The sequence below is a fragment of the Saimiri boliviensis genome, chromosome 13 (assembly GCF_048565385.1).
Source record: "Saimiri boliviensis isolate mSaiBol1 chromosome 13, mSaiBol1.pri, whole genome shotgun sequence".
Lineage (NCBI taxonomy): Eukaryota > Metazoa > Chordata > Mammalia > Primates > Cebidae > Saimiri > Saimiri boliviensis.
Genome location: NC_133461.1, coordinates 110,582,283 through 110,609,243, shown reverse-complemented (window position 1 = coordinate 110,609,243; position 26,961 = coordinate 110,582,283). Strand labels below are relative to the sequence as shown.

Sequence of the window (26,961 nt, the reverse complement as noted above, 5' to 3'; positions counted from 1 at the left end):
TAAATTGTGTGTTCAGAAAAAAAAATTCCAAGCCTAATGACGAGGTAATCCAGGATGTGCCCATCACAGGTGCCTTACCTCGGCAGATGGGTCGGTGGTCACTCCAAGCAGCCAGTGTCTCTGTGACTCTCTGACAGGTGATGCTTTTCGAGCCCTGAAGCACATAATTGTCCTCACAAGAAAACTGTACATTTGCACCAACCCTAAACAATTAAAGAAACAAAACAAAACAAAAAACCCAAATTATTCACAGAAGACTTCTTTAAAAAAAAAAAATCTACAAAATGGCTGCGATGATGTTGTGCAGTTAAAACAGCCTAAGACATTAAGCAACCGATTAGATATTATTTATACAGGCAACCCTGGGATATAGCAGAGGTTATAAAACCAAAAGACTTGGGTTCAGATTCCTGTTCTGCCACCTTCACAACTAAACAAACATAGGAACCTTAACTTGTCACCACTAAGATTGAAAAGAAGAGCAAAAGTGACCTTACTGGATGTTTTGGCTTTGATACGAAAATAAATGTGAAGAAATTTTGTACCATGAAAACTAGATGAGGCTGGATCTAATTCCTCGGGAATAAATATTTTACAAAAACAAGTGAAAAAGTCTAGGTTAAGAAAATATCTCACTAAAGAATGTATTTTACTATAATGCACATTAATTATATTTAAAAGAAAGCCAGTGATATTATATTTCAGAAATTCTTATTGGAAAAGGATTTTATTTCCTTTTTTTTTTTTTTATTCTGAGTTGGCGTCTCTCTCTATCATCCAGCCTAGTGCACCGATCTCAGCTCACTGCAACCTCTGCCTCCCGGGTTCCAGCGATTCTCCTGCCTCAGCCTCCTGAGTAGCTTACAGGCATGTGCCACCATGCCTGGCTAATTTTTGTATTTTTAGTAGAGACAGGGTTTCACCATGTTGGCCAGGCTAGTCTTGAATTCCTGAACTCAAGTGATTCACCCACCTCAGCCTCCCAAAGTGCTGGGATTACAGGCATGAGCCACTGCACCTGGCTGTGTTTTAGAAGAAGGCAATCCATCCAGCCTGGAGTTAGAGGAAAAACTGCCCTGGTTCCAGAGCTGCATCTGCAAACACGGAGCTTTATGATTGTAAAAATCAACAAAACGCTGTCACAAAACAGCAATTGGACAGGTGCATTCAGAAGTATAAGAGGCAGCGATCAGGTCTGAACACCACCCAGTTACTTCTTCTGACACTGACTTCTGTGTAGTCTTATTTAGCTATCTGACAAGCCCATTGTTACAAGAGGAAATTCTACTTGTGCTTTTAGTTTGACAAACCATGGGTTGATGTTGAGGCAACAGAAGTGAAATAAGCAGTCTTTCAAGGAAAAGCGCAATTGTCAGTGTGAATGGATGAAGTTAATATTAAAGACAAGATAAGGGAAACATAAGGAGATGCTTTTCTTTCTTGCTTAGTGAAAACAAATCCTTATCTATAATATCAGAGTTAATATCATTCAAGTAACATTGCATGAGCATCCCCCGTCCCGCGCCCGTCCCCGCCCCCGCCCCTGGGCATCTGTGCAACACTCTCTGGGCATTGCCATAGATGTTGTCAACAACCGTCAGACCAGAGTCGAACCAATGGGGACAATTCTAGGTTAATCGAAATCAAACACCTTTCTTGTCTAAAGGGGTGTCTCATCTTAATAAAATTTAATATGCAAAAGCTTATTTTAGGAAATAATGAACAGAATGCAAAGGATGTAGCCTTTTCCAGATTCATCTATCTAGGAAGTACTTTTTTTCATCAAGAATCTAGGACAACTAGAGTTCTATGGAACTAATTTTGAGAAACCTTGAATCATAAGAACATAATAGGTACTAATGTTAAATGTGAAAAATATTCAAACCAAAACCCAGTCATGATTCCCATTTTAATTGCTAGCCATAACAGTTATTTAAGATATCTGTAATTGGTAAACACATTCTGCCATAAATTTTGCTCATTGATCTGTGTTGAAACCTCACCTATAAAATTTGTTTTTAAAACAACTGTTATATCTTTCTGTTTTCTATTCCAAGTATCCAACTACAGTTCTTTCTATTTAGCTAAATTTTAACAGCCATTGTTTTCATTATTCTTTCGATATATTTTCCTTGAGCATCTGCCATGTGTCACACTCTAAGTACCGAACTGGCAGAAGTGAATAGCACAAAGCCCCAGTCTCATGGAGGTAACATAATAGTTAAGAAAGAAAAAAATAATCAAATGAAATGTAAGGAAAACAAAATACGTGTCATAAAGTGTCATGAAGAAAATAAATAAAATGACATAAGAGTCCTAGGGTAGGAAGAGTTGGAATTTGAGTGTGGCCACTTTTCAAATGATCGCCTTCACCTGAGGCACCAATATTTACTGTAATATTTGGGGGGAGGGGTTCAAACAGAAAGGCAGGGATGTGGGGCCTTTGCTTCAACTTAGCAGCCACGATATTTCAACTACTGCAGCACATCACTAGTGAGTGATGGAGGGCTCTCTGCCTATCAAACCTCTATCTTTCTCACACATTTTTTTCCTATATCTAATGAATATTCCTTTAGGTATTGATAGTGAATTATATTCTGTTTTGAGAAAAACAATCAATAAGCCTAAACTTCCAGAGCACAGGCAACACAGACAAAACTAGATGAATGAGATGACATCAAACTAAAAATCTTACGTACAGTAAAGAAAACAACCAATAGAGTGAACAAATGCCCTACGGAATGTGAGAGAATCACTTGAATCCTGGAGGCAGAGGTTGCAGCGAGTCGAAATCGCACCACTGCATTCCAGCCGGGCAACAGTGCCAGACTCTGTCTAATGAAAAGAAAAAAAAAAATAGACATAGAAACGGCCAACAGGTTTATGGAAAGGTGTTCAGTGTCACTAATCATCACGGAAATGCAAATTCAAACCATAGTGAGTTATTGACTCACACCTGTTAAGATGGCTATTATCAAAAGGACAAAAGATAACAAGTATTGGTGAAGATACAGAGAAAAGGGAATCCTTGTACACTGTTGTTAGAAATGTAAAAATTATAAATTAGCACACTCACTATGGAAAATACTATAGGGGCTCCTCAAAAAATTAAAAATAGAACTATCACATAATCTATCATTTCACTTCTGATTATATATCTGAAGTCAACAAAATCAATATGTCAAGGAGATGTCTGCACTCCCACAGCCCTGCAGTGTTGCTCACAACAGCCAAGCCACAGAATCAATGCAGGTGACACTGGACCAAGAAATAGATAAAGAAAATGTCTGTGGGGGTGTGTGTGCACGCACATGTATGTGTACACAATAGAATAAGTTTTTAAACTCTTTTTAAAGAAGAGGAAATGTTGCCATTAGTTACAACACAGTTGATCCTGGGGACATTATGCTAAATTAAATAAGCCAGGCACAGAAAGACAAATACTTCATGATCTCATTTACATGTGAAATCTAGAAAAATCGAACTCGTGGTAGCAGAGTGTGAGTATCAGGGGCTGGAGGAAGGAGAGGAAACAAATACTACAAAATTTCACATAGGAGAAATAAGTTCAGAAGATCTGTTGTACAACATGGTGACTGTACTCAATAACAGCATATTGTATACTTGAAAATTGCCTGGAGAGATTTTGAAAGTTGTCACCATGACAAATGACAAATATGTGAAGCCATTGGTATGTTAATGAGCTTGATTTAGCAATTTAACAATGTTTTCATCTTTCAGACTGTCATGTACACCATAAATATCTAGTTTTTATCCATTTTAGAAAACAAAATATCACCACTCACTAATTGATTTCATTTCTGGCAATATAATACACGTTCACCATCCAAAATATAAGAAATTTCTGGCCAGTGATATTCTTCGGAAGACATGAAAGTGTCCAACAATAGGACTGTGCTTGACTAAATTATTTTGGATATATTTGAAAGAATGCAACGTTGCTACATAAAAGGCAAATAGAAAACATATGCATCAACTAAAAAAGAGAAAAGAAAATATGTAGCAATATAGAAAAACAGAAAAATAAAAAAGAATGATGCAAAATTGTATGTCCTGAAAATAACAATGATCTTCCTATCTACATTTACATTTAAATAGGAAGATAGGCACAGCTCATGTTTGAGCAGTACTATCCCCACAAGAAAATTTCTGTTTATATATTCAAATGATTATCCTTTTCTGGATTCTATTACTTTATAGTTTAAAAATTAAAAAAAGAAAACGTTTTAAGCTGCTTCTGACTCATCGAGTTAGCCATGCACTCTCTCCAGGACCCGAACACAGCTCCTACTCATCTGCGATTTCCACCAGAGGAGAGTGTTGAAAGCCTACTCCAGCGGGGACTGGAGGATGGCTCCTGAGTGTCTGCAGTCATCACCTGGTGTCACACTCTCATCCAGAAATCCCTGTGCACGTTTATAGTCGGTAAAATGAGAGTACAGTATAGAACTCATCGCTTAATTATGACCATAAAACCTTTTCACAAATGTTCAGAAATAGCCCTCAATAGAATATGGAAGCTTTTCTAATTTCAAGGCATTAAAATTATTAACAGGAGCACGCTTTTCATTTGACTGCAGCTGGCAAACGGAGCCAATTCGGTAAACGCCTTTTGGGCAGCACAGCCGAGCAGGAGTCTCCACAGGAGAATGAATCAAGTTGAGCTTGAAACTAAATCGGACCCCAATTCTAATTTATTAATTCAATCTTTTGCTCTTGTTTTATCTAACACATGAATCAGTTCCATTTAAAAGCCATGTGTGCTTTCAACTTCAAATATATAATAAACTAAGTTTTCACTGATTTATGATTCCTATGTTTGAAGTACTGTATATCAGAGATAATATTAGATCATCCAATTTGGTTTTCTGAAAAGTAGTCTCAGAGGAAAATTCCAGAAAAAAAATAATACTAGCAGTAACTTTCCATTGTCAAGTAACTTTAGGGCATTTTGTTAGATTAATTACATTAATTATGTTGCCCAGTTTAGACACGTGTTAGCAGTTGGTAACTATAAGAAATACTGGAGTACTGATTTTGTGTAAGATCAAGACACACGATACACTGACATTAAATGCCACATGGCAAAATGTAACTCAAACAGTTAAAGCAGAAAAATGTTGACTTTTAAATTAAATACAACAGAGAAACATACATTTTCCACTTCTTCAACGCTTAGCACTTCTGAAGTTGCTTAATGTTTGATTTCTAAAGGTATTTTATTTATCACCCTATAATTAACTTTACCTCAGTATGAAGACTCTAAGTGAACAAACTATTTCCAAGCACGTTTTAGCTGCAACACAAGCAGTTTCTAAATATGGTTGTTCTAGAGCATGTCTATGTGTGGACTTATTCATCATTGATATTGCAACTATTTAAAAAATAATTTGAAGTGACTTGAAGATTAAACTAATGTCCGAAATAGGACATGGGTTGACTTAGCTGTGAGACTTAACTGTCCACTATTTACCAGAGATTACACTAATCTACTGACTGATTAGCTAACGGTCTCCGACCTCTCTTCTCAATCCACACTGGTCAGCATCTACTGAAATCTGCCAAACCAACCAATAGGTGATAAACAGAAAGGCAGAAAGATAGATAGAAGATAGATAGATAGATAGATAGATAGATAGATAGATAGATTAGATGACAGATACAGAGATAGATGAATAGACAGGTGATAGACAAAGAGATGGATGGATAGATAAATGGAAAGATAGATGGATAGATAATATATGGATGGATAGATAAATGATAGGTCGATAGATATATTAGACAGATGATACATAGATGAATAAATAGATGATAGATAGATAGATGATAGATGGATGAATAGATGGATTAGATAGGTAGACAGATATACAGGTAGATAGATGGATAGATTAGATGGTTAAGTAGATAAATTGACAGATAGATGGATAGAAAGATAAACAGATGGATAGGCAGATGGATAGATACATAAACAGCTATGGAAAGATAGATATGTGCCTTTCTGTATTAAAAAAATCAAGTTCAAACAGCACACTTCAATATTCACAAAACCAAAAGGAATATATATATATATTATTAGGTACTGATGGTGGACATCTAAACATTTTGCATCTTCAATAAAAACAAAAAATACATTAGGTAAAATATTTTTCAGTCTCGAGCAGCAGAAAACACAGATATTTGAGGAAACCTTGTCTTCAGTGACAAGTTCAAGCTGGGATTTGCCATTTTTGTCCTTGTAAGATGGAGCTAGATGGTACGGGGGCAGTGTCTGCAGCCACACTTCATCAAAGGTTTAGAAATGCTGCTTAACAGAAAGTATTTGCTTAAGAGGAACAAGGGCTGTGAGCACGAGGAAGGGTGAATGCTGAAGGGTGTATATGCCTGTTTAACATGTGTATGCACACGTATGCACATCCATGTGTGTGTGTGTGTGTGTGTGTGTGTGTGTGTGTGACAGAGAGTATGCACAACTTTGACTTTTCTTCCCGTTTTTTTACATAAACTCTGAGGACCTTTGACCTGGCAAAGCACAAGTTAAAATTACAGGCTTCCAAATTCACAGGTGGACATCATAAAATATGAGTAATGGAGATGTGACGGTGTGTCTTCCTCCTTCCTGCTTCTCCCCGACAAGAAGTAAAAACAAAGCATGCAGTCTGGAATGGCTGAGTTGCTGACACAGCAAAGGTGGTGGCTTGCCTGTCCCCACAGGCACTCCGTCCCAAGGAGAAACCAGAACTCTTGGCCCGTCCCTGCATATGGGCAGCGTGGCTGGAAGCCCTGGCTGGGGGCTCCTCCTCAGGAAGGAGGAATGGAGCCAGGTCCTGCTGAAAGTTGTGCCAGAACTTGCCACTGGCGCTGTGGTGATGAGCGTGATGGTAGCGTGGAGGCCCAGTGTCCTGTTTCCCCATCATACCTGGGACCAGGAGCCAAGCTGGGTAAAGGGACAGAACAAGACAGAAATCCCCGTGCTGTGTCTGTGTGTCCAGGGGTAATGCAGGACTCTAGCTCCCAGCTGCGGCCTCATGGAGAACCCACTGTGTCTTCCAGTGCAGGCTTCACAGACTCTGGAGAAGGCGGGAGGAGCCCCTGATGGAGAAGCCCCTGCCCTGCCCCCACCACCCCTGCCAGGTGCCCCTGCCTCTAGGACAGAAGCCTAGGGAAGGTTATGACTGGGGCTGGGTGGAGGACAGATGCTTGCTCTCGCCAAGGTCAAAACGCCACCACCCCCCGACAGCCTGGGCCCTTAACATCCTTGAGACAGAGTGAAGGGATATCCCGAGCTGACTGGAAATCTGCTTGACTGAGAAACCAGTAATTTTAACTCTTTTACAATAAATAAAGTTTTCTGACTCAGAAAAAATGAGAATCTCACATAGGAAATTACCAATCACAGTACAAATAAAATTACATTTTACACATCAGAACTCACAGACTTATGAATTCAACTTCATATACCCATTTTAACTTACTTTGCAAATAACACTGCTATTCTTATTGTATATGGGTCATTCTCCCGTCTTTGCCATCTCTTTCTCCCTGTCTTTGTCTCTCTCTTTCCCTGTTTTTCTCTTTGCCTGCCTTCCTCCATCTTATTTTCTCATTAAAAAAAATTGTTTTTTTCCTAATACATAGCATCAGTTATACAGGGAGTTTCTGGAGCAAGGTGCTAAAGTTTCCTGGAAACTCCATTAGAAAGACGACGATATTTTTCTAATTTTAGAAGAATAGAGTGACATTTCATGCAAGAAAAGGAATGAGAGAGGAAAGGCCAAGCAGAACGGCTCTAATCATCTTCAACATCTCGAGAAAATTTAGCTGCAAATCAGTCCTACACACAAATGTCCCCAGGGCCTCACAGAGTGCCAGACACATCACAGACACTCAACAAACAGCAGTTGAGTGAATGACTAAAGCAAAGCCACGTTCCGGTGCTAGACAGGTCAAGCTGTAGGTAAAATGAAACAGAGACGCAACCCAATCCAACTCCTTTCTCTTTGCTCTTCTAGCTGGACCTCCACTCTGGGGTTTGACAATCATTTACGGCCATCCCCAAAGGCACCAGACTTGAGGAGAACTCTTAGCCATATTAATGAGCTGCTAGTGTAAGAGATACTCCATCAAACAGCTCTTGGTCAATGTATTAAGTAAATCTAATTGCTATGGGAATATTAATTTAAAAAAAGAACTGATTCTGCCTTTAGTAAAAAGTTAAGAGAAACTTATTGCTGGAAACTGGACTTTGGGTTGGGCCTTGAAATATCCATAGAATATATTTTTTTTCCAAAATAAGTACGTGTGTTCTAGATTAAAAACCCACCACATGGCACATGCCTGTAATCCCAGCTACTCGGGAAGCTAAGGCAGGAGAATCGCTTGAACTGGGAGGCAGAGGTTGTAGTGAACCGAGATCATGCCATTGCACTCCAGCTTGAGCAACAAGAATGAAGCTCCGTCTCAAAAAACAACAACAACAACAACAACAAAAACAAAACAAAACAAAACAAAACAACAACAACAACAACAAAAAAAAAACACCACAGCAAAACACTGTTGGTAACAAAGCTGTGATTTGTTCAGAGAATTGCATATCACTTGGTTTGTCCAGAACAGAGTTTTCCAAAGGTTATTTCAGACACCATGGAGGCTGTCTCCTGCCTTTCTGCTTTAAAGTTTTGCGCTCTGCCCTTCCCCTATAGACACAATGACTGAGGTTTACACCCTCTCCCTCCACTTCCCCTCTCTTCTCTCACCTTTGAGGCACCTCACTTAGTTCCTTCATTGCTCCATCTCAGGTTTAGGCTGCGGATCTTAACATAAAGCCCAGCAGCATGAGAGAGTGGGAGGCTTGGGAGAAGAGACCACATGGGGAGGTGCCAATCCCCAAGGGAACACGCTGTGTTTCATTCACCTTGAAATCTCTCACAGCCTCCAGCACTGTGCAAGGAGCTTCTGATAGCCTTGCAATAGATACCTGTGGAACTAATGAGAGCACAAACCAGGAGACACAGAAGCAGGCATTCAGAATATCTCCTAGATAGAGAAGCCTCTGAATTGGAGGGCTTCAGGAGCAAAAACACAACCCAGCCTCCAGGTGGAATATCTCAGCATCCACGCGGCACGTGCACACTTGGGAGCACTTGCCTCTATTTTAAAACAAGTGCTTTAGGTGTCTTCACTGATTCTGCAATAAGGGATTTTTTACACCACTCAGATGAGAACTTAGATACTTCACTGGACAGTCTCTGCTGAGAGATGCCCCTTAGGGACACAACCCTAATAAACCAGACCAGGAAGGCTGTGAAGACCATTTGCAAGGAAGCCATCCACATGCTAAGGAAACTGTCTGATCACAGGACTTGCTCAGCATTCCAGAAAATGCCATCATCTGAGAGATGAATGCACGTCTGCTGTGGATACTGAAATGCCTTTTATTACCCTTTTGCTTTTCACACATAACATGTCATTTCTGTGTCATTTTTTCTTTTTATAGCAACAATTTTTAGACTCATCTCTTCAAGCCTTAAGGCAGTTTAGCACCACTAAAAATGCATAAGAGGGTAGATGGATCTCTCCAGCGTAAGGAAAGAAAGGAAGCTAATATTTTATGTGATTTTTAGATGCTATGTGTTAGCAATAGCCCAACAAAGATCCCTTAACGACAATCAAAATATAGGATGCTTCCAGGGTGTAAGCAACAGGAATGCTTTTGCAAGGGGCTTGGAGTGACTGGCGGTTTCCAACTGTGACCAGCTCTCAGAAGCAAGCACTGACAATGGGGTGTGATTGTGTGAGGGAATTTAATTTAAACTTTCCAAGTATGCTGTAAGTTCACGAAAACCTGCCACTCACCAAACAACAGGACTTTGTCATGTGAAGTAGAAAAATAAATCCTTACGTCCACCCACGTACCCATAAGAAGGCAGAAGCTATATGCACGTTGTGTGAACCCGGAAGAGGGTTTGGATGCAGCCAGGACTAAGGGAATTACTGCTTGCGAAGGAGCTTTGCCCGAAAGCTCCTCTCCCCGCTTCTTCTTCCTGCCCCCATGGGGTCCAAGGTGAAAGCCCCTTGGCCTCCTTCCCGACAATTATCAGGGCTCTGAGTTCAGCAGTGTGAGTGCCAGTTTTCCACATGGGCTCAGGAAGCCAGAGGAGACGCTTCAAACTCTACATCAAAAGGTGTTTTGCAGATGGTACGCTTTGCTCTGTAGCTGGAAGGAGGAAACAGTGAGGTGTGTCGGAGGCAGAGAGATGGGACGAGAAGCCAGCACCACCATCCAGCTCACGACTCCATCATGCATGTGCTGGACACAATAGCCGCAGACACGAGTTTATTTTCTGAACTTGTCCAGGCAGCGGCCAGAGCTGACCAGGTAAGGCATGCAGGGAAGCGACACAAAGACTAACCATTCAGCTCAGGGCAGGCATCTGGGGCCTCTAAGGGAAGTCAGCAATGGAGGTGCCTCATTCCCAAATCAGAGAAGAGAACAAGAGACTCAGTTGGCCCTCTGCTCAGCATCATAGGATGCTGGAATCAAATGGGCTTTTTGTTGTTGTTGCCACTTTCTTTTTTTTTTTTTTTCTTTTATTGTACTTTAAGTTCTCGAGTACATGTGCAAATCTTGCAGGAGTGTTGCATAAGTACACACACGCCACGGTGGTTTGCTTTTTGCATGCCCGTGGTATACATCAGGCATTTCTCCCAGCAAATCTGTAGTTGATCAGTAAACAATCCTAAATACACAGAGACTATTCAGCAAATATTTCCTCCTGGGCTATATCTACACTGTGCAAAACTTCGCAATGTTTTGGTTTATCCTTCACCTCTGGTTGCTTGTAACTGACCAGCAACCACAGGATCCAGGCTTCATGAGCACCACCCAAAGCAGGAGCCAGGAGGGTGGGCAGGAGAAGAAAACACTACTATCATTCAGCTCACATACATGCACACACGGCACACACACTCTTCACAGACACACATGCAGATATGCATGCAGTTCATTGTGTGAGATCCAGAAGCACGCTGCAAGGACGCTGTAAAAAGCGTGAATACCCTCGCTCCCTGCAGCAGTTAGCACAACGCAAGCACTCAGCAAGCGGGGCTGGGTTTCCAAGTGCCCCTCTCAGCAGGGCACCTTCTTCCTGCTGTGCTTGGTGCAATGGCTCACTCTGTTTCTGTGGCTATGAATCCAGATCCCAGATGCTACTGCCACCCAGAACCAGGAGCTCTACAAGATAATCAGCTGAGAAAACAGGGCCACCTCACCCAAATGCTGGCTGCACTGAGCCTGCTGAGGCTCTGGCTTCTGCAGCAGACATGTGGGAACCCCAAAATTAGGGGTAAGCAATGCCCTAGAGGTCATATTTTGAGAATGGGACACAAGGGCTGAGAGGGGCTTGTGGTAAACATCGGGGTCCAGGGGTCCACCCAGGCTGTCTAGAGGCACCAGTGAGACAGAGCGACTCCCTGGGCTGATTCTGAAGCTGAGCACAGCTTCCCAGACCATTTCACATCTCTGTTGGGTTCCCATTTCTCTCACTCTCACTTCACTGGAATTAAACTGCCCCTAAAGACTTTGTCTGAGGCTGATTTCTAGGGAATCCTAAATAAAGTATGGAACTATGATCACATGAGCAACTTTCAGTGCAAGTCCCAAGACGTAAAGAAGTTATATTTTTTTAATTTATTTTTTTAATAGTACTTTAGGTTCTGGGGAGAAGTTGTTTTTATAAGGTCACCAGGCTATTCAATAAGTCACCAGGCTATTAAGTGATTGTAAATAAAATGCAGCTGAGACAAAACACTAGCCACATGTTTTTCTCATGGTGTCTTAAGGTACTGAGGCCAAGTACTGCCATTTCCCTATCAGACTTCTTGCAACCTAAACACACTTCTACAATTTCTTTGTCTATCTCCTCTCTTTATCATTTGCCCTACTTCGACCCAAGAAAATACTGTCTTCTTCTTCATCTAGTTTTTTTTTTCCTCTACCTTATATTAATCTTGGAACATTCCTAGAAATAAAATCACATATTTCCTAACACATTTAACAAAGTGGGACCAAGCCAATCTGAGAAAAGGGATCCTTTGGATATCAGGAAAGAAAGTGTCTTGGGCAGTTGAAGCTAAACTTATACTGTGCTGTGTAAATGGATGAAATCCAGCTGTAAACGTCCCCAGAACAACAGACCTGCCCAGCTTCCTCTCATCTGCTTTTCTCTATGTTGTGATGCATCTGATAGCTGGTGTGTTTGCTTTAACTTCTTGTCATTTAGACCCAGCCGTTAATGCTCACATCAGTCTCTAGGAGAAAGAGGCAGGGGAAGATTTTCCCTTGGGGTTTTTACAGACGCTCTTCTTCCTTCTGGGACTGACCGCCCCATGTACTCCAATGGTGAGATCCTTTCCTTCCCATCCTCCAGGCCCTGGCTGGGACGTCTCCCCTGAGCCTCCCTCTGTGCTCTGTCTACAACAGAGGAAGCCTTTTCTGTTGTTCTTTCTCTTATTGTCCTTAGGTCCCAAGAGCTCAGTGTGGTTCCTGAGGGCTTGCTTGCTCATTTCGTTAAGCAAACTAAAGAAGTAATGAATAGATGAAGGGTTGCCTTGGATGCTAAACCTTCCTGGAAACAGCTTGAGGTAGTGATTTGTATCTCCTTTTTAGAACAGCAGATACAAAGCAAAGAAAACCTGACATTGGGCTGGGCATGGTGACTCACACATATAATCCCAGCACTTTGGGAGGCTGAGGTGGGCAGATCACGAGGTCAGGAGTTCGAGACCAGGCTGACCAATATGGTGAAACCCAGTCTATACAAAAAATTAAAAAAAAAATAGCAGGGCATCATGTGGACACCTGTAATCCCAGCTATTCAGGAGGCTGAGGCAGAAGAATTGCTTGAAACGGGGAGGCGGAGGTTGCAGTGAGCTGAGATCACACCATTGCACTCCAGCCTGGGCAACAGAGCAAGAATCCAACTCAAAAAGAAAGAAAGGAAAAAAGAAAGAAAGAGAGAAAGAAAGAAAGAAAGAAAAAGAAAGGTGACATTGGATTGTAACTGCTTACGTCTTTGTGTGTGTATGTGATGGGGGGCACTGTATATACTTAAAGTTCCTAAATGATAAGCAGTCAAGCAAATGAATATATCCATTTCCTCACATGGAAAAGAGGAACACTCACTACCTTTGTGTGTTTGTGTGCTGAGAACACCTGAGATCCACCCTGTTAGCAAATTCCCAGTATGTAATACAGCAATGCAGCATTATTAAGCAAAACACAGCATTATTAACCACAGCACAGCATTATTAACCACAACATAGCATTAGTAACCACAACATCATTATTAAGCCCAATGCAGCATTATTAATTAACCCCAGTCCTCACACCATACATTAGATCCCTAGGTTTATTCATCCTATGTAACTGCAGCTTTACACCTTTTACCATGTCTCGATTCCCCTTTGAGCATCTGCTGCATGCCCAGATTGACCAATGCCAGCCTCTACCTTGTGCTCCTCTTTTCTTTCACCAGGTGGTCCTCCCTGCTTGGTGCAGGCAACTCCCACTTCTTTTCTCTGTCTTTCATCGAAATCTGCTGGGGGCAACAGACCTGTTGAACTCTTCCATACACTGGAAGGTATAATGCAGTAAGATGGTTGACCACCTTCCCCTTCCAGAGGTAGCTGTATTTCAGCACAGCTGGATGTCTCAAAGCAAGAGTGTTGGTCTCTACAGTTTGTTCATGGCAAGCTCCTGGCAGCATCATTGTGAGGGCAGGGAAGATGGACCAGCATGAGGGGCACCTCCTCTGCTTATCACTATGGGTAGAGTTGGCTCTGAATGCTTGCTGAACACTTAACAACAGTCTATCATGTGAAGAGACTGAGAAATTAATTTAAGACACACACACACACACACACACACACACACACACACACACACACACAACTGCAGGCGGCACCAGCAAGCTGAAAACTGACAAATCACTGCTTTGCAAATCATCCCAGGCACCTGCCTGTCTCTCTCTTTTTTTCTTTCCCCTCCCCACTAGCATAGATGGGAAGCTTAGGTAAAATTTCTCATAAAATTTAGAATTTGATGCCAAAGAGCATTTAATGCTGTTGAAGGGTGGAGTAGGTGGATTTATTTCCTTTAGATCCTAGTTAAATTGAAAAACCTTCTAACTAGCTACTCTTTCTATTTCCCCTAGAATATGAACACAGAAACTTAAGAAGTCTCTAAACCAGCAGTTCTCAGCAAGGGTCAAGTGTATGAGAATCACCCAGAGTTGACTGGAACGGGGACCCCTTCAATTGTCTACCACCCAGAGACTATGAAATGTTAGCCTGTGTTAAGGGGCTCCCATTTACTCATCCGGCTTGCCACTGTATTCTCTACGATGGCAATCAAGTCTTATTGCCGATGGCAGTGGAAAACCACCGGTGAGCTGAGATGACAAGAGGCAGAAGACCACTTATCTGGCGTAAAGCAAAAGTCTGCAGGGGCAGTAATTTTACTGAGGGATCCGCAGCACCCGCCTGTATCCCCACTCTATCAGAGGACTCGATCATAAATAGCAGTCATTGTTCTTCCATGAATGCTTTGCAACATTGGTAGGCATGTTGTGCAGTATTGCAAAAACAATATTTTACTAATTGAATAAATGATTTCAATACAGTAAAAAGAATGTTTTTTCTGTCTGATTGAAAATGTGGATAGAGAAGAAGGAATTGATTACAATGTCGAGAAATGTAAACACCTATTCCAAGGGGGTTTCTGTACTGATCTCTATGTGCACAAATGAACTATGATTGGACAGTCTTCATTTATTGCCCATGATCTCGTGGAAGCAAGCTTGATACCAGGTTATACATGCTAGAAAGCTCCATACTCCTGTATATTGCTGCTTGATATAGGTTTGCCTCCAGTTTCTGAGTTCCATGAGCAATGCCTCATAGTGTCTGTGGGATTCCTGTTCATAGGAACAGCTCCTTGGCCTTGTACCTTTATTATTTTTCCCAGAACATTATCTGATGGAGGCCAAGGTTTGGTAGCATTTTTGCGGTGGGCAAACAAATCAGCTGCCCCTATTCTTCCAGCTTCTGCAGCCATATAGGAGCTGTGGAAGACAGCAGATACTGCAAGTGTTTTCCAATGATGAGGTTTCCATGTACCTTATCAGACAATGTTTGTGATACCAAACAGCTGTTTCAAAGGCAAGCCCATCTGTGTTTAGTCACTTATCTCTAATCTTGTATCATGGATGACATAAACCGGGTAGGCCAATGGTTACCAATGTCGCTTGTACATCAGAATCACAGGAGGCACTTATAAAAGTCCTAATGCTAAGTTACCTACACTAGTCACCCTAATCTACTTTAGAATAAGATTCTGCGAAAAATTCACGGCTCTGTTCAGGAGTGTCAACAACCTTAAGGCTAACGGAAGCCTGTGAGATCATTGGTGATATACAAAAGAGTTACCAACTATAGGAATAATATTAAACCAGCGCACATTCAATAACCAACCAGTGCATTTATTTCAGGGCCTGCTCACTAATTTTTCCCTGCTCACTAATTTTTCCCTGCTCACTAATTTTTCCAATTCTTTTAAAAACTCTTCGGAATCTCAAGTGATTCATTTTGTTTCCCCTACATCTTCACCAGAAATGTGTTGAAAGAAAGGAGAGAGTTAGTGTTCATGTATCTGCCCTAGAGGGAGAGTGATCTAGGATATTCTCTTTATAGTGATCATGTTGACAGGGACGGGCAGTGCCATGGTGGTTGCCAGGAGATGTGGGCAGAGGAGAATGGGAATTTACAGCTTTATGGGTATGGAGTTTCAGTTTTGCAAGAAGAAAAGAATTCTGGAGATAGATAATGGTGATGGTAGTACAACCATGTGAATGTGTTAATGCCAAATGGCCAGGATGCTAAGTTTTATGTTATGTGCATTTTACCACAATTAAACATTTTCTGTAAAAATCCTCATGCCTTAAACATAAGACCTAACACCATAGAAATCCTAGAAGAAAACCTAGGCAAAACCATTCAGCACATAGGCATAGGCAAGGACTTCATGAGTAAAACACCAAAAGCATTGGCAACAAAAGCCAAAATAGACACTTGGGACCTAATCAAACTTCACAGCTTCTGCACAGCAAAAGAAACAGTCATAGAGTGAATCAAAAACCAACAGAATGGAAAAAATTTTTTGCAATCTACCCATTTGACAAAGGGCTAATATACAGAATCTGCAAAGAACTAAAACAGATTTACAGGAAACAAACAACCCATTCAAAAGTGAGCAAAGGATATAAACAGACACTTTTCAAAAGAAGACATATATGAGGTCAGGAAACATAGGAAAAAATGCTCATCATCACTGGTCATTAGAGAAATGCAAATCAAAACAACATTGAGATACCATCTCACGCCAGTTAGAATGGCAATCATTAAAAAATTTGGAGACAACAGATGCTGGAGAGGATGTGGAGAAATAAGAACACTTTTACACTGTTAGGGAGTGTAAATTAGTTCAACCATTGTGGGAGACACTGTGATACTTCCTCAAGGATTGAGAAACAGAAATTCCATTTGACCCAGAAATCCCGTTACTTGGTACCCAAAAGATTATAAATCATTCTATCATAAGGACACATGCACACGTATGTTTGTTGCGGCACTGTTTACAATAGCAAAGACCTGGAACCAACCCAAATGCCCATCAATAATAGACTGGACCAAAAAAATGTGGCACATATACACCATGGAATACTATGAAGCCGTAAAGAACGATGAGTTTGTGTCCTTTGTAGAGACATGGATGAACCTAGAAACCATAATTCTCAGCAAACTGACCCAAGAACAGAAAACCAAACACTACATGTTTTCACTCTTAGGCGGGTGAAAAACAATGAGAACACTTGGGCACAGGGAGGGGAACAACGCTCACAGGGCCAGGTGGAGCGATGGAGGGGAGGGGAGGGAGGACAGAGTGGGTGGGCAGGAAAGATAGGGAGGGATAACAGCAAACCACCATGACATGTATGCACTTATACAATAATCCTGCGGGATGCAGGATGTGCACATGTACCCCAGAGCGCAAATACGAAAAAAAGAAAAAAGAAAAAAAGAACACCAGATTTATTCCCTGGCTTCTACATGATCTATTAGTTCAATTCTTTATATTTTCATGCAACAAGAGACAGGTGCTGGTGCTCTCGCTGAAGTTGACCTACAGTGGAGACATAATAAAACCATTGCAGCAATACTGTAATAACTATAAATAAAACTATCAATGTGCTACAGGCAATGAAGATAACTAAATATGTTAATTAGAAATGAGCAGTTGCTTATCAAACACATGGGCTATGGATTTGTTTCTGCTTCTCATTGATTATGTAATTTTTTTCCTTAATGTATTTAGTTTCTCCTTCCATTTGATGACATGCAATTCATAAAACAATGAAAAATAAACATGGGGTCCATGAGATACAAATATGCTAAGACAAAGAACAGATGTTATTAGCGTGAATGGTAACATGCACAAACCAAAGACATAAATTAACTATTTAGTTTTCAAGTCAAAATATCACTCTTCCCACCCCCAAATTGTCGTTAGAGCATAGGTCATGACTTTCTGTTTAATTGTTAATCTATTCTCTGACAAGCGGTGGTTATCTTATTTGGTTTAGCAGAATATTAATGGGCTTATGTCCATATATCCCCAGGGACTGGTCTCAATTTAATCTACTTAACAGAGGAGGCTTCTACTTTGTGCTGAGTCCAGTCATAACAAATAAAATCAATAAGGCCTCTCCCCTTTCTTTCAAGACCACCTGATTATACCAAGATGATAGTAACATAAACACACGTGTAAAATTCAAAGATGCCAGGAAATGCTGAAATTATGAAATGACAAGAGCCCCTTGTTCTACAGAGAAAAGCCAACTGTGTGGGTGGGGGAGGACGAAGATGGGGCAGGGGGAAGTCACTTGTCTTTTAAGAACAGGATGTAATCTGAGAGATGCATCATTAGACAATGTCGTGGTTGTATGAACATCATAGAGTGCCCTTACACACACCTAGACGGTGTAGCCTGCTACACACCTGGGTTTTATGGTGTATAAAGTCATGACCTATGCTCTAAAGGAATTTGGGGGTTGGAAAAGTGATATTTATGACTTAAAAACTAAATAGTTAACTCATATCTTTGTTATGTGCATGATACCATTCATGCTAATAACACCTATTCTTTGTCTTAGCATATTTTTATCTCAAGGATTCCATGTTTATTTTTCATTGTAGATCAGCCTGGCCAGCGTGGTGAAACTCCGTATCTTCCAGTGCTCCAAGACTATGAACCCATATAGCATGTTACCATACTGAGTACTGTAGGCAATTGTAACAAAATGGTAAGTGTTTGTGTGTCTAAGTATATCTAAACAGAAAAGGAGTAGAAAAAATATGGTATGGCAGATAGAAGATGGCTCCTTCATATCGGGTACTCCCTGTACATGGAGCTGGCAGGTCTGGAAGTTGCTCTGTGTGAGTCAGTAAGTACGTGCTGAGTGGACATGAAGTCCTAGGACGTGACTGTCCACTCCTGAAGACCTTAGTAATACTGTGTCCTTGGGCCACAATACATTTATTAATGTTTTTCTTTCTTCAATAATAAATTCACCTTAAATACGGTAACATTTTTACTTTGTTATACTTTTTGTCTTCTGACTCTTTTGTAATAATAGTTTGTTTAAGACCCAAACACATAGTACAGCTGTACAGAAGTATCTTTTCTTTATATTTTTATTCTATAAGGTTTTTTTCTGTTTTTGTTGGGTTTTTTTTTCTTTCTTGTGTTTCTTTGACTCTATTTTTCTTTTCACTTTATAAACTTTTTTATTATAAAGTAAGACATGAACACACACACTAGCCTAGGTCTGCAGGGTCGGGACCATCAATATCACTGTCTTCCACCTCCAAATCTTGTCTCACTGGAAGGTCTTCAGGGTCAGTAACACGCATGAATGAAACTGTCATGTCCAATGATCACAGTGCCTTCTTCTGGAAAGAACCTGAAGGATCTGCCTGGGGCTATTCACAATTAACTTCTGTGTTTTATAAGTAGATGAAGTATACTCTAAAATAACAGTGGAAAGTATCGCATTGTACATGGATGAACTAGTAAGATGTCATTAATTCTCAAGTATGTGCTAGCCTTTTATGTGCTGGCAGCACAGTAAATCTGTCTGACATCAGGATTGCCACACACATGTGAGTAGTGTTCTGTGCTGGGAGTGAGTAGGGTTAAGAGCTCACTAGACACCGGACATTTTTCAGTTCCATTACAATCTTATGGGAAAAACCATTATACATGGAGTCCACTGTTAGGAACTGCATGACTATATATTCTATTTATGAAAAGAACAAAAAATTATAAGGAGAACCATTCCATATTTGTCAGCTTTGCCTATTAAAGCCCCTCCTTTGTTTCTCCATTATCTGTCAATACTGGTTTGTGGGAGGACTCTCAACTGAGAAGAGTTAGCATGAGTATAGTTGGTGTGGCAGAAAGGAGACCATACTTGAGGAAGACCATGACTAAGAAGTAAAGGAAATGGCTGGGTGCGGTGGCTCACGCCTGTAATCCCAGCACTTTGGAAAGCCAAGGTAGGTGGATCACCTGAGGTCAGGAGTTCGAGACCAGCCTGGCCAATGTGGTCTGTCTCTACTAAACTCTGTCTCTACTAAAAATATACACCATGGAATACTATGCAGTCATGAAAAAGGATGAGTTCATGTCCTTTGCAGGAACATGGATGAAACTGGAAATCAATCATTCTCAGCAAACTAATGCAAGAACAGAAAACCAAACACCATGTGTTCTCACTCATAAGTGATAGTTAAACAATAAGAACACATGGACACAGGGAGGGGAACATCATACACCAGGGACTGTTGGAGGGTGGGGGGTTAGGGGAGGGATAGCATTAGGAGAAATCCTAATGTAGATGACAGACTGTGGCTGCAGTAAACACCATGGCACATGTATACCTATGTAATAAACCTGCATGTTCTGCACATGTACCCCAGCACTTAAAGTACAATACAAAAATTAATTGAAAAAAAATAGCCACGTGTAATGGTGTGTGCCTGTAATCTCAGCCACAGGGGAGGCAGAGGCAGGAGAATCACTTGAAACCGGGTAGTGGAGGTTGCAGTGAGCCAAGATCATGCCACTGCACTCCAGCCTGGGACAGAGTGAGACTCTGTCTCAAAAAATAAATAAAAAAAAAGAAAAAGAAGTAAAGGAAGGAGAGGACACTGACTTGAGAAGCTGCCACCTGCAGAGGAGGAACTGCCAAGACAGAAACTGCAGCTTACGCAGAACCGGGGCTGTGGCCAAGTGGAGCTCTTTACGGACCGACATGGAGCGGGTCACATTGTGAAAGAAAAGATAAAAGGGATAGAAAAGCAGCTGAGAAGCTCAAGTTTCAGAGAATTCAGGGAGCTCCCTAAGTTCAGTTTCAGCATCTTTGAAATGTTCTTAAAAGGGCAGAAGTCAGGATTTGAAATTTTATATATATATATATATATATATATATATATATATATATATATATATGTGTGTGTGTGTGTGTGTGTGTACATATATATACACACACATATATGTGTATGTATGTATGTATGTATTTATAGATATAAAATTTATAGTGTCTGGCAGTGTGCATCATGGCCGATGCCAGTCTAAGTGGATCCGTGGTGACAATTATAACATGACACACCCCTTGCAGAGATCAATTCAAGCAAGACTGTCCTTTTGCTCAGCGTACACAACTCAGGCTATGGTGCATGGCTTGGAAGGCCGAGTTCAAGAATAGATTTCAACCAAATCTCGACTCCTCAATGGCTACTCTGTGAAGTCTGCATATTATAATTATCTGTGTTGCAAACTATTAAGGTCAACAGGAGCTTTGAGGTCAGTAGGATCCAGCTTAAATTCCCAGCTCTGACTCTGACTACATAAAGCACTTTGCTAGGTTAGCATTCTGAATTTCAATGCTTCTACTCATAAAAATGAGGATAGTTACATCTGCCTGGACATAAGTTGCATATCCTGTTAGCAAAGAAAAATAGATGAACTAATATATGCCAGTACCCACCCATAAATTCTCAATCCATATCTAAGCTCTCTCCCTCAGATATTGGTGTTTGAATACATCCATCAATTTATGCATAAAGACTCAGTTGTAATGAATACACTTTGTCTTTTAGATGGTGGTCCATGTTGAAGAATACTGTCAGCAAACTGTCCCCAAACTGACTTGAATTTAAATAAGCAAGCTTTGTATTTTATGCTTTATTTTCTTTGGGTATTTTATAGATAATGATGGAATTAATATTTAGATTGTCTATGGACAAGGGATTTCTCAAGAAACCAGAATAATTGTATAAACAAAAACAGATGATGAATATTTTACCAATCTAATAAAGTGAACTCTTTTAAACAAAAACAGCCCCAAGTTACATAGTTACAAGAGCTGCACTGCAAGGAAACTCATTTACCCATCTTGGCCATGCCAGTTGTTAGTTTTGATTATATATTCATCTTAGTTTTGATGATAAGAATTTAGAAAAAAACAGAATTACTTTACATTAAAGCGAGTCTCAAGAGACTATTAAAAGGTATCTTCCCTCCTCTTAAAACATCAACTTTTATAATGAACTGATTCTACGTGAGGGACACCATGTGTCCTTTCATCTAAGTGTCATAAGGCATCCTTATTTGGCTGTAGTCCAGCAGTTTCCATATGAATACACATGGGATCTACTGTCCCATAAAACATAAATAGTAGACATAATCAATAAATCAATATATGGGCTGGGCACAGTGTCAGTAATTCCAGCAATCTGGAATGCCAAGGAGGGAGAACTGATTGAGGCCAGGAGTTTGAAAACAGCCTAGGCAACACAGCGAGACCCTGTCTTTAAAAAAATTTTTTTAACAAATTAGTTGGGTCAGTGGCACATGCTTGTACTCCCAGCTACACAGGAAACCAAAGTGTGAGGATATTTGAGCCCTGGAGTTCAAGGTTACAGTGAGCTAAGATCATACTACTGTACTGCAGACTGAGTGATCAATGACAAACTGTCTCCATAAAAAGATAAAATATTGGGACATTGAGATGTGAGGATCACGAGGTCAGGAGTTCGAGAATAGCCTAGCCAACACAATGAAACCCAATCTCTACTAAAAATACAAAAATTAGCTGGGCATGGTTGTGAGTGCCTGTAATCCCAGCTACTAGAGAAGCTGAGGCAGGAGAATCACTTGAATCCGGGAGGTGTAGGTTGCAGTGAACCAAGATTGCGCCACTGCACTCCAGCCTGGGCGACAGAGCTAGACTCTGTCTCAAAAACAAAAAAACTAATAATATAAATAAAAATAAATAAATAAAATAAAATAAATATAGATCATGCAGATATGTAAATAAATACAGGTCATGTACATCAGATGCCCGTGATCACTACACAATCCTAAACTACCAGTATAGAATACATGGCATCAATTCAATTCAGTTCAATTCAATGTAACTTTTGTTGCAATGCGGTAAATAAATTAACATAATGTTTCCTTCTTCATATGTTCTTTCAACTACAATAATTTTTACGCTCAGTAGAATCGGGTTGCTCATGTAATGCATCTCATTTGAAGGCGTGACCCACAGATCCCTGGAGAAGTGTAATTTCAGAAGGTCTGCAAGGTCAAACTTATTTTCTAATACTACGAAGGTGTTAAGTGCCTGTTTCACTGTGTAGCCATTTCCACGGACAGCGCAAAAACAATGATGGGAAAAACGGATGGCGAGTTTACGCCAATCCAGCAACAGTACCATGTAGTAACAGAGAAAAGGGCCAGTGTTACTTAAGAAAGTCCTTGAGGGAGCAGGGAAAAATGATAGTTTTAATAAATCGTAACACTTGAATATGTAATGCATCCCTAGGCATAGTGAAGCCTGAGGGAGTTCTAGAGGAACAAACATCCACATAATTGTGTTTTGAGCTGAGGTGGCTTCTTGGTTTTCCTTTGAACATCTCTTTATTTAAAGAATGATAGACAAACTATCACTGCTAAGATTTGAGTATTTGTCAGACAATTTTAAAAATTGAGTCTTTTACTTCAAGGAAAATGACCGACAAAATCTGAGCTCATGACAAAGGTAGAGTTTTCTAATGAAAATTAGAAAATTTTCAAAAACTTGCATCTATCATCATGAGATTGTTTTTCAATGCTTGAAGATCTTTCTAGTGAAACACCTGTTTATATCAACAAATGTATTTTTTGAAAATAATGTATAGTACAGTGTATAAATATTTGAAAGAACTCTCAGCTCAATGAATCATTATTTTTCAAATGACCAATGTATGAGGTACAAAAGTCATGCATATACAAAAATATTAATTTAAGACAGAATAGATTTAGATGTGAGAAAATACAAAATGTTTATTTTCATAACCCCATATCTAAATTACATTCTAAAATTTAAGATTATATTATTTGCCAATTTTTGTTATAGTCTCAAAGAATATACTCAGTTATTTGAAATGAGTATTAAAATACTCATTTCCTTTCAGCTAGATATAAAACTGGACTTTAAAAAATATTTAATTAAAACGATATTGTGCAACAAATTGTACACAGAAGCATATATAACAATCCATATAAAATATTATAAACTAATAATAATTCAAAGAAAGCTGAAATGGTTATGCAAATGTAAGACAAACTTGATTTCAGAGTAAAAAAAAATACAAGGGATAAAGACAATACTTCATTGCATAAAAGGTATTAATCCAACAAAAATACGTGGCAATTTTAAACATTTGTGTACCTAAAAACAGAGCTTCAAAATACATGAAGCAAAACCTGATAAAACTGCAATGAGAAATAGACAAATTCACAATTTTAATAGATGATTTAGATACATCTCTCTCAACAACAGATTTGACAAGTGATGAGGAAAATCAGTAAGGCTCTCAAAGCCTTGAACAACACGATCAATCAACTTGACCTAACTGACATTTATGGACTACTTCACTCAAAAGCACTAAAATATGTGTTCAAGTGGTCTTGGAACATTTACCAAGATAGAGCATATTCTTGGCCATAAAACAATTATAAATACATTTTTAAAAGTTCAAGTTATATATAGTCTCTAACCCTGCAGATCTTTGGAAAATATCCAGGTATGTGTGGAAACAAAATAGAAAACTTTTAAATAAATCATGAAACAAAAAGAGCAATCACAAGGGAAAATACAATGTATTTCGAGCTGCATGAAAATAAAAACACAGCATATCAAAATTGAAGAGATGTAGCCAAAGCATTCTTTAAAGGAAAACTGATAGTAGTGAACACCTACATTCCGAAAGAGTAACAGTCTTAAATCACTAATCTCAGCTTCAAACTTAAGAGACTAGAAAAAGAACAAATGGACCCCATAGAAAAAAGAGGAAATAAATTAACAAAAGAGCAGAAATCAATGAAATTGAAGACGAACCAAACAAACAATACAGAAATATAAATGAAAGTAAATTATATTTTTGAGAAGATCAATAATGTTGACATGTTAATAGCCACATGTACCATTTTTTAAATAATATGAATATCAAGAATTTGAGCTATGACATTACTGCTCAGTTAAAGGATAATAAAGGAAATTGAGAATAATTTTAAGCCAACAAATTCGACAACTTATATTAAATTGTAAAATTCCTTGAAAGATACATACTATCAAAGCTCACTGAAGTAGAAGTAGACAATCTACATAGGCCTGTAAGTATAAAAGAAGTTGAATCTGTAATTAAAAACCTGCTAATAAGAAAATACTAATTCCACGTAGCTTCCCTAGTGAATTATTCCAAACATTTAGCAATGAAGCATTAACAATTATACACAAACACTTCTAGGATATTCCAAAGGAGAAAACATTTTCCAATTAATTTTGAGACCATTATTACTCTGACAGAACAACAAATTCTTAACAAGAAAAGACTACAGCCTATGATCACTCATAAACATACCTGCAAAAAACTAAACAACCTTTTAACAAGTCAAATTCATATATATAAAAAGAAAATACAAATATATAAAATACATAAAATATATTTTATATATTTGTATTTTATATATATAATATATATAATATATAAAAAGAAAAATACATCATTACAAATTAATTTTATTCCAGAATATGTTTTTTAAATTGTCAAATCAATTAATTTCTCATATAAACAAACCATACAAGCAAAAAAAGATCATCGCAAAAGATGTAGAAAACGCTTTTGAAAAATTCCAAATTCATGTATGATTAAAAACACACACACACACATCTCAAAAAATTACAAATAGAAGGATACTTCCTCAAGCTGATAAAGGGCATCCATGAAAAACCAAGGAACATCATAGTTATAATGAAAGCCAGAACACTTTCCACCTAAGCTCAAGAAAAAAGGGAGCGGTATCTCACCATTTCTATTCAACCTTGTAAAATAGCTCCTAACAAGTGCATTTAAACAAGAAAAAGAATAAAAGACATTCAGACTGGAAAGCAAAAATCAAAAGTCTTTATTTGTAAATAACAAAATCACATAGGGAGAAGTTTAAAGAAATCTATCAAAAAAGCTACTAGATTTAGCTTATCCCAGTTATGTGTGTATTTGTATACACATACACACACTATAGATGACACAAATAATATTTCACGTTTGTATTTAAGAGAAAATTTAATCTTTCAAGTCATTTCCCCAGGTGTTATAGTATTTGATTGCTATCACTACAAACTTAGAGACATATAAACAACGCAGTGATTTCCCAAGAAATTGGGAAAGTGACAGATTGTGAAATTCTCTTCTGAGATAAGATTCTACAGAAACCTTACCTACATGCCATCTCTAATGGGCCGTAAGTCTGCACCATTTAGATTTCCCTTACCATACCCCAGCCAGATCAACGCAGCCCTCAGAGTTAATGTCTATCCTGAATTTAAACCTCTTCATCAGAAATGTCTGATATGAGCATGAAGTGGAGTGAAGATTGGCATACTCACCTAAGACACGGTTCAAAATTTTATTATTGCCCTTGTGCTAAATAGATATTGGCCTAAATATTCACAACTTCCTTGTCAACTTTTAAAGCTTAAGCGTTTTCTCTGGCATTTTTAAAAACATGGAATGCAATTAGAAGAATTTGGTATTCTCAGATACAAGTTAATTTGCTTCGTTTTTAAAAAGAGAGCTCTGCAAAACAGACTAAAGAAGTTTCTAGACTTCTGGGATGACAGAATATAAGATGTACAGTTACTTTCATATACAAAGTGCATTTGATTAACAGAAGTTTCTTTCTGCCATGCACACTTTTAGTCACTGAGGATGCAAAGATAAGACATTCTCTATTCTGGAGCCCCTTAAGACAGGTGAGAAAACAGATGTGTGAGCACATCTTGATGATGTGTCGTTGTCAACTTTCATGAAAGGGGCACAAAAGGAAAGGGAAGGGAAGCAGGAAGAAGGTTTATCCTCAATAAGAGGGACATGAAAGAGGTGACTACGGACACAAGGAAGGAATACATAGAAAATGGAAATCCCCTTGGAAGAATGTACAATTTTATCTAGTTGCTTTGTTTTCAAAAGAGATAAAATTCCTGAATGACTTCAAATGAACACTATTTTATAACATGATACTGGAAACAAGTATCCTGTTAGCTGCTCTTATTGACCAAGTCCTGGCCGGGGCAGATGCTGGCAAGTGTCCCTTAGACACCCGCTACCAGCTGGCACATCCATGGACCACACTCACTGGATTGCTAATAACTCTTCTCAACCAACTTTTCCTCTGGAGCATTCCCTTGAGCCAAAGGAAGGAAGCCATTGAAACAC

The 26,961-nt window shown here is 39.2% G+C and overlaps 1 protein-coding gene across 2 annotated transcripts in view; it reads right to left on the bottom strand.

The window, feature by feature from the left end:
- CSMD1 (CUB and Sushi multiple domains 1) overlaps positions 1–26,961 on the bottom strand; it is a 2,098,967-nt gene that overhangs the window by 676,086 nt on the left and 1,395,920 nt on the right. For both annotated transcript variants that reach the window (XM_003940706.3, XM_074384178.1), the window contains exon 9: positions 79–203. In XM_003940706.3, the coding sequence (XP_003940755.2) occupies positions 79–203 (125 nt within the window). The remainder of the gene's footprint in view (positions 1–78; positions 204–26,961) is intronic.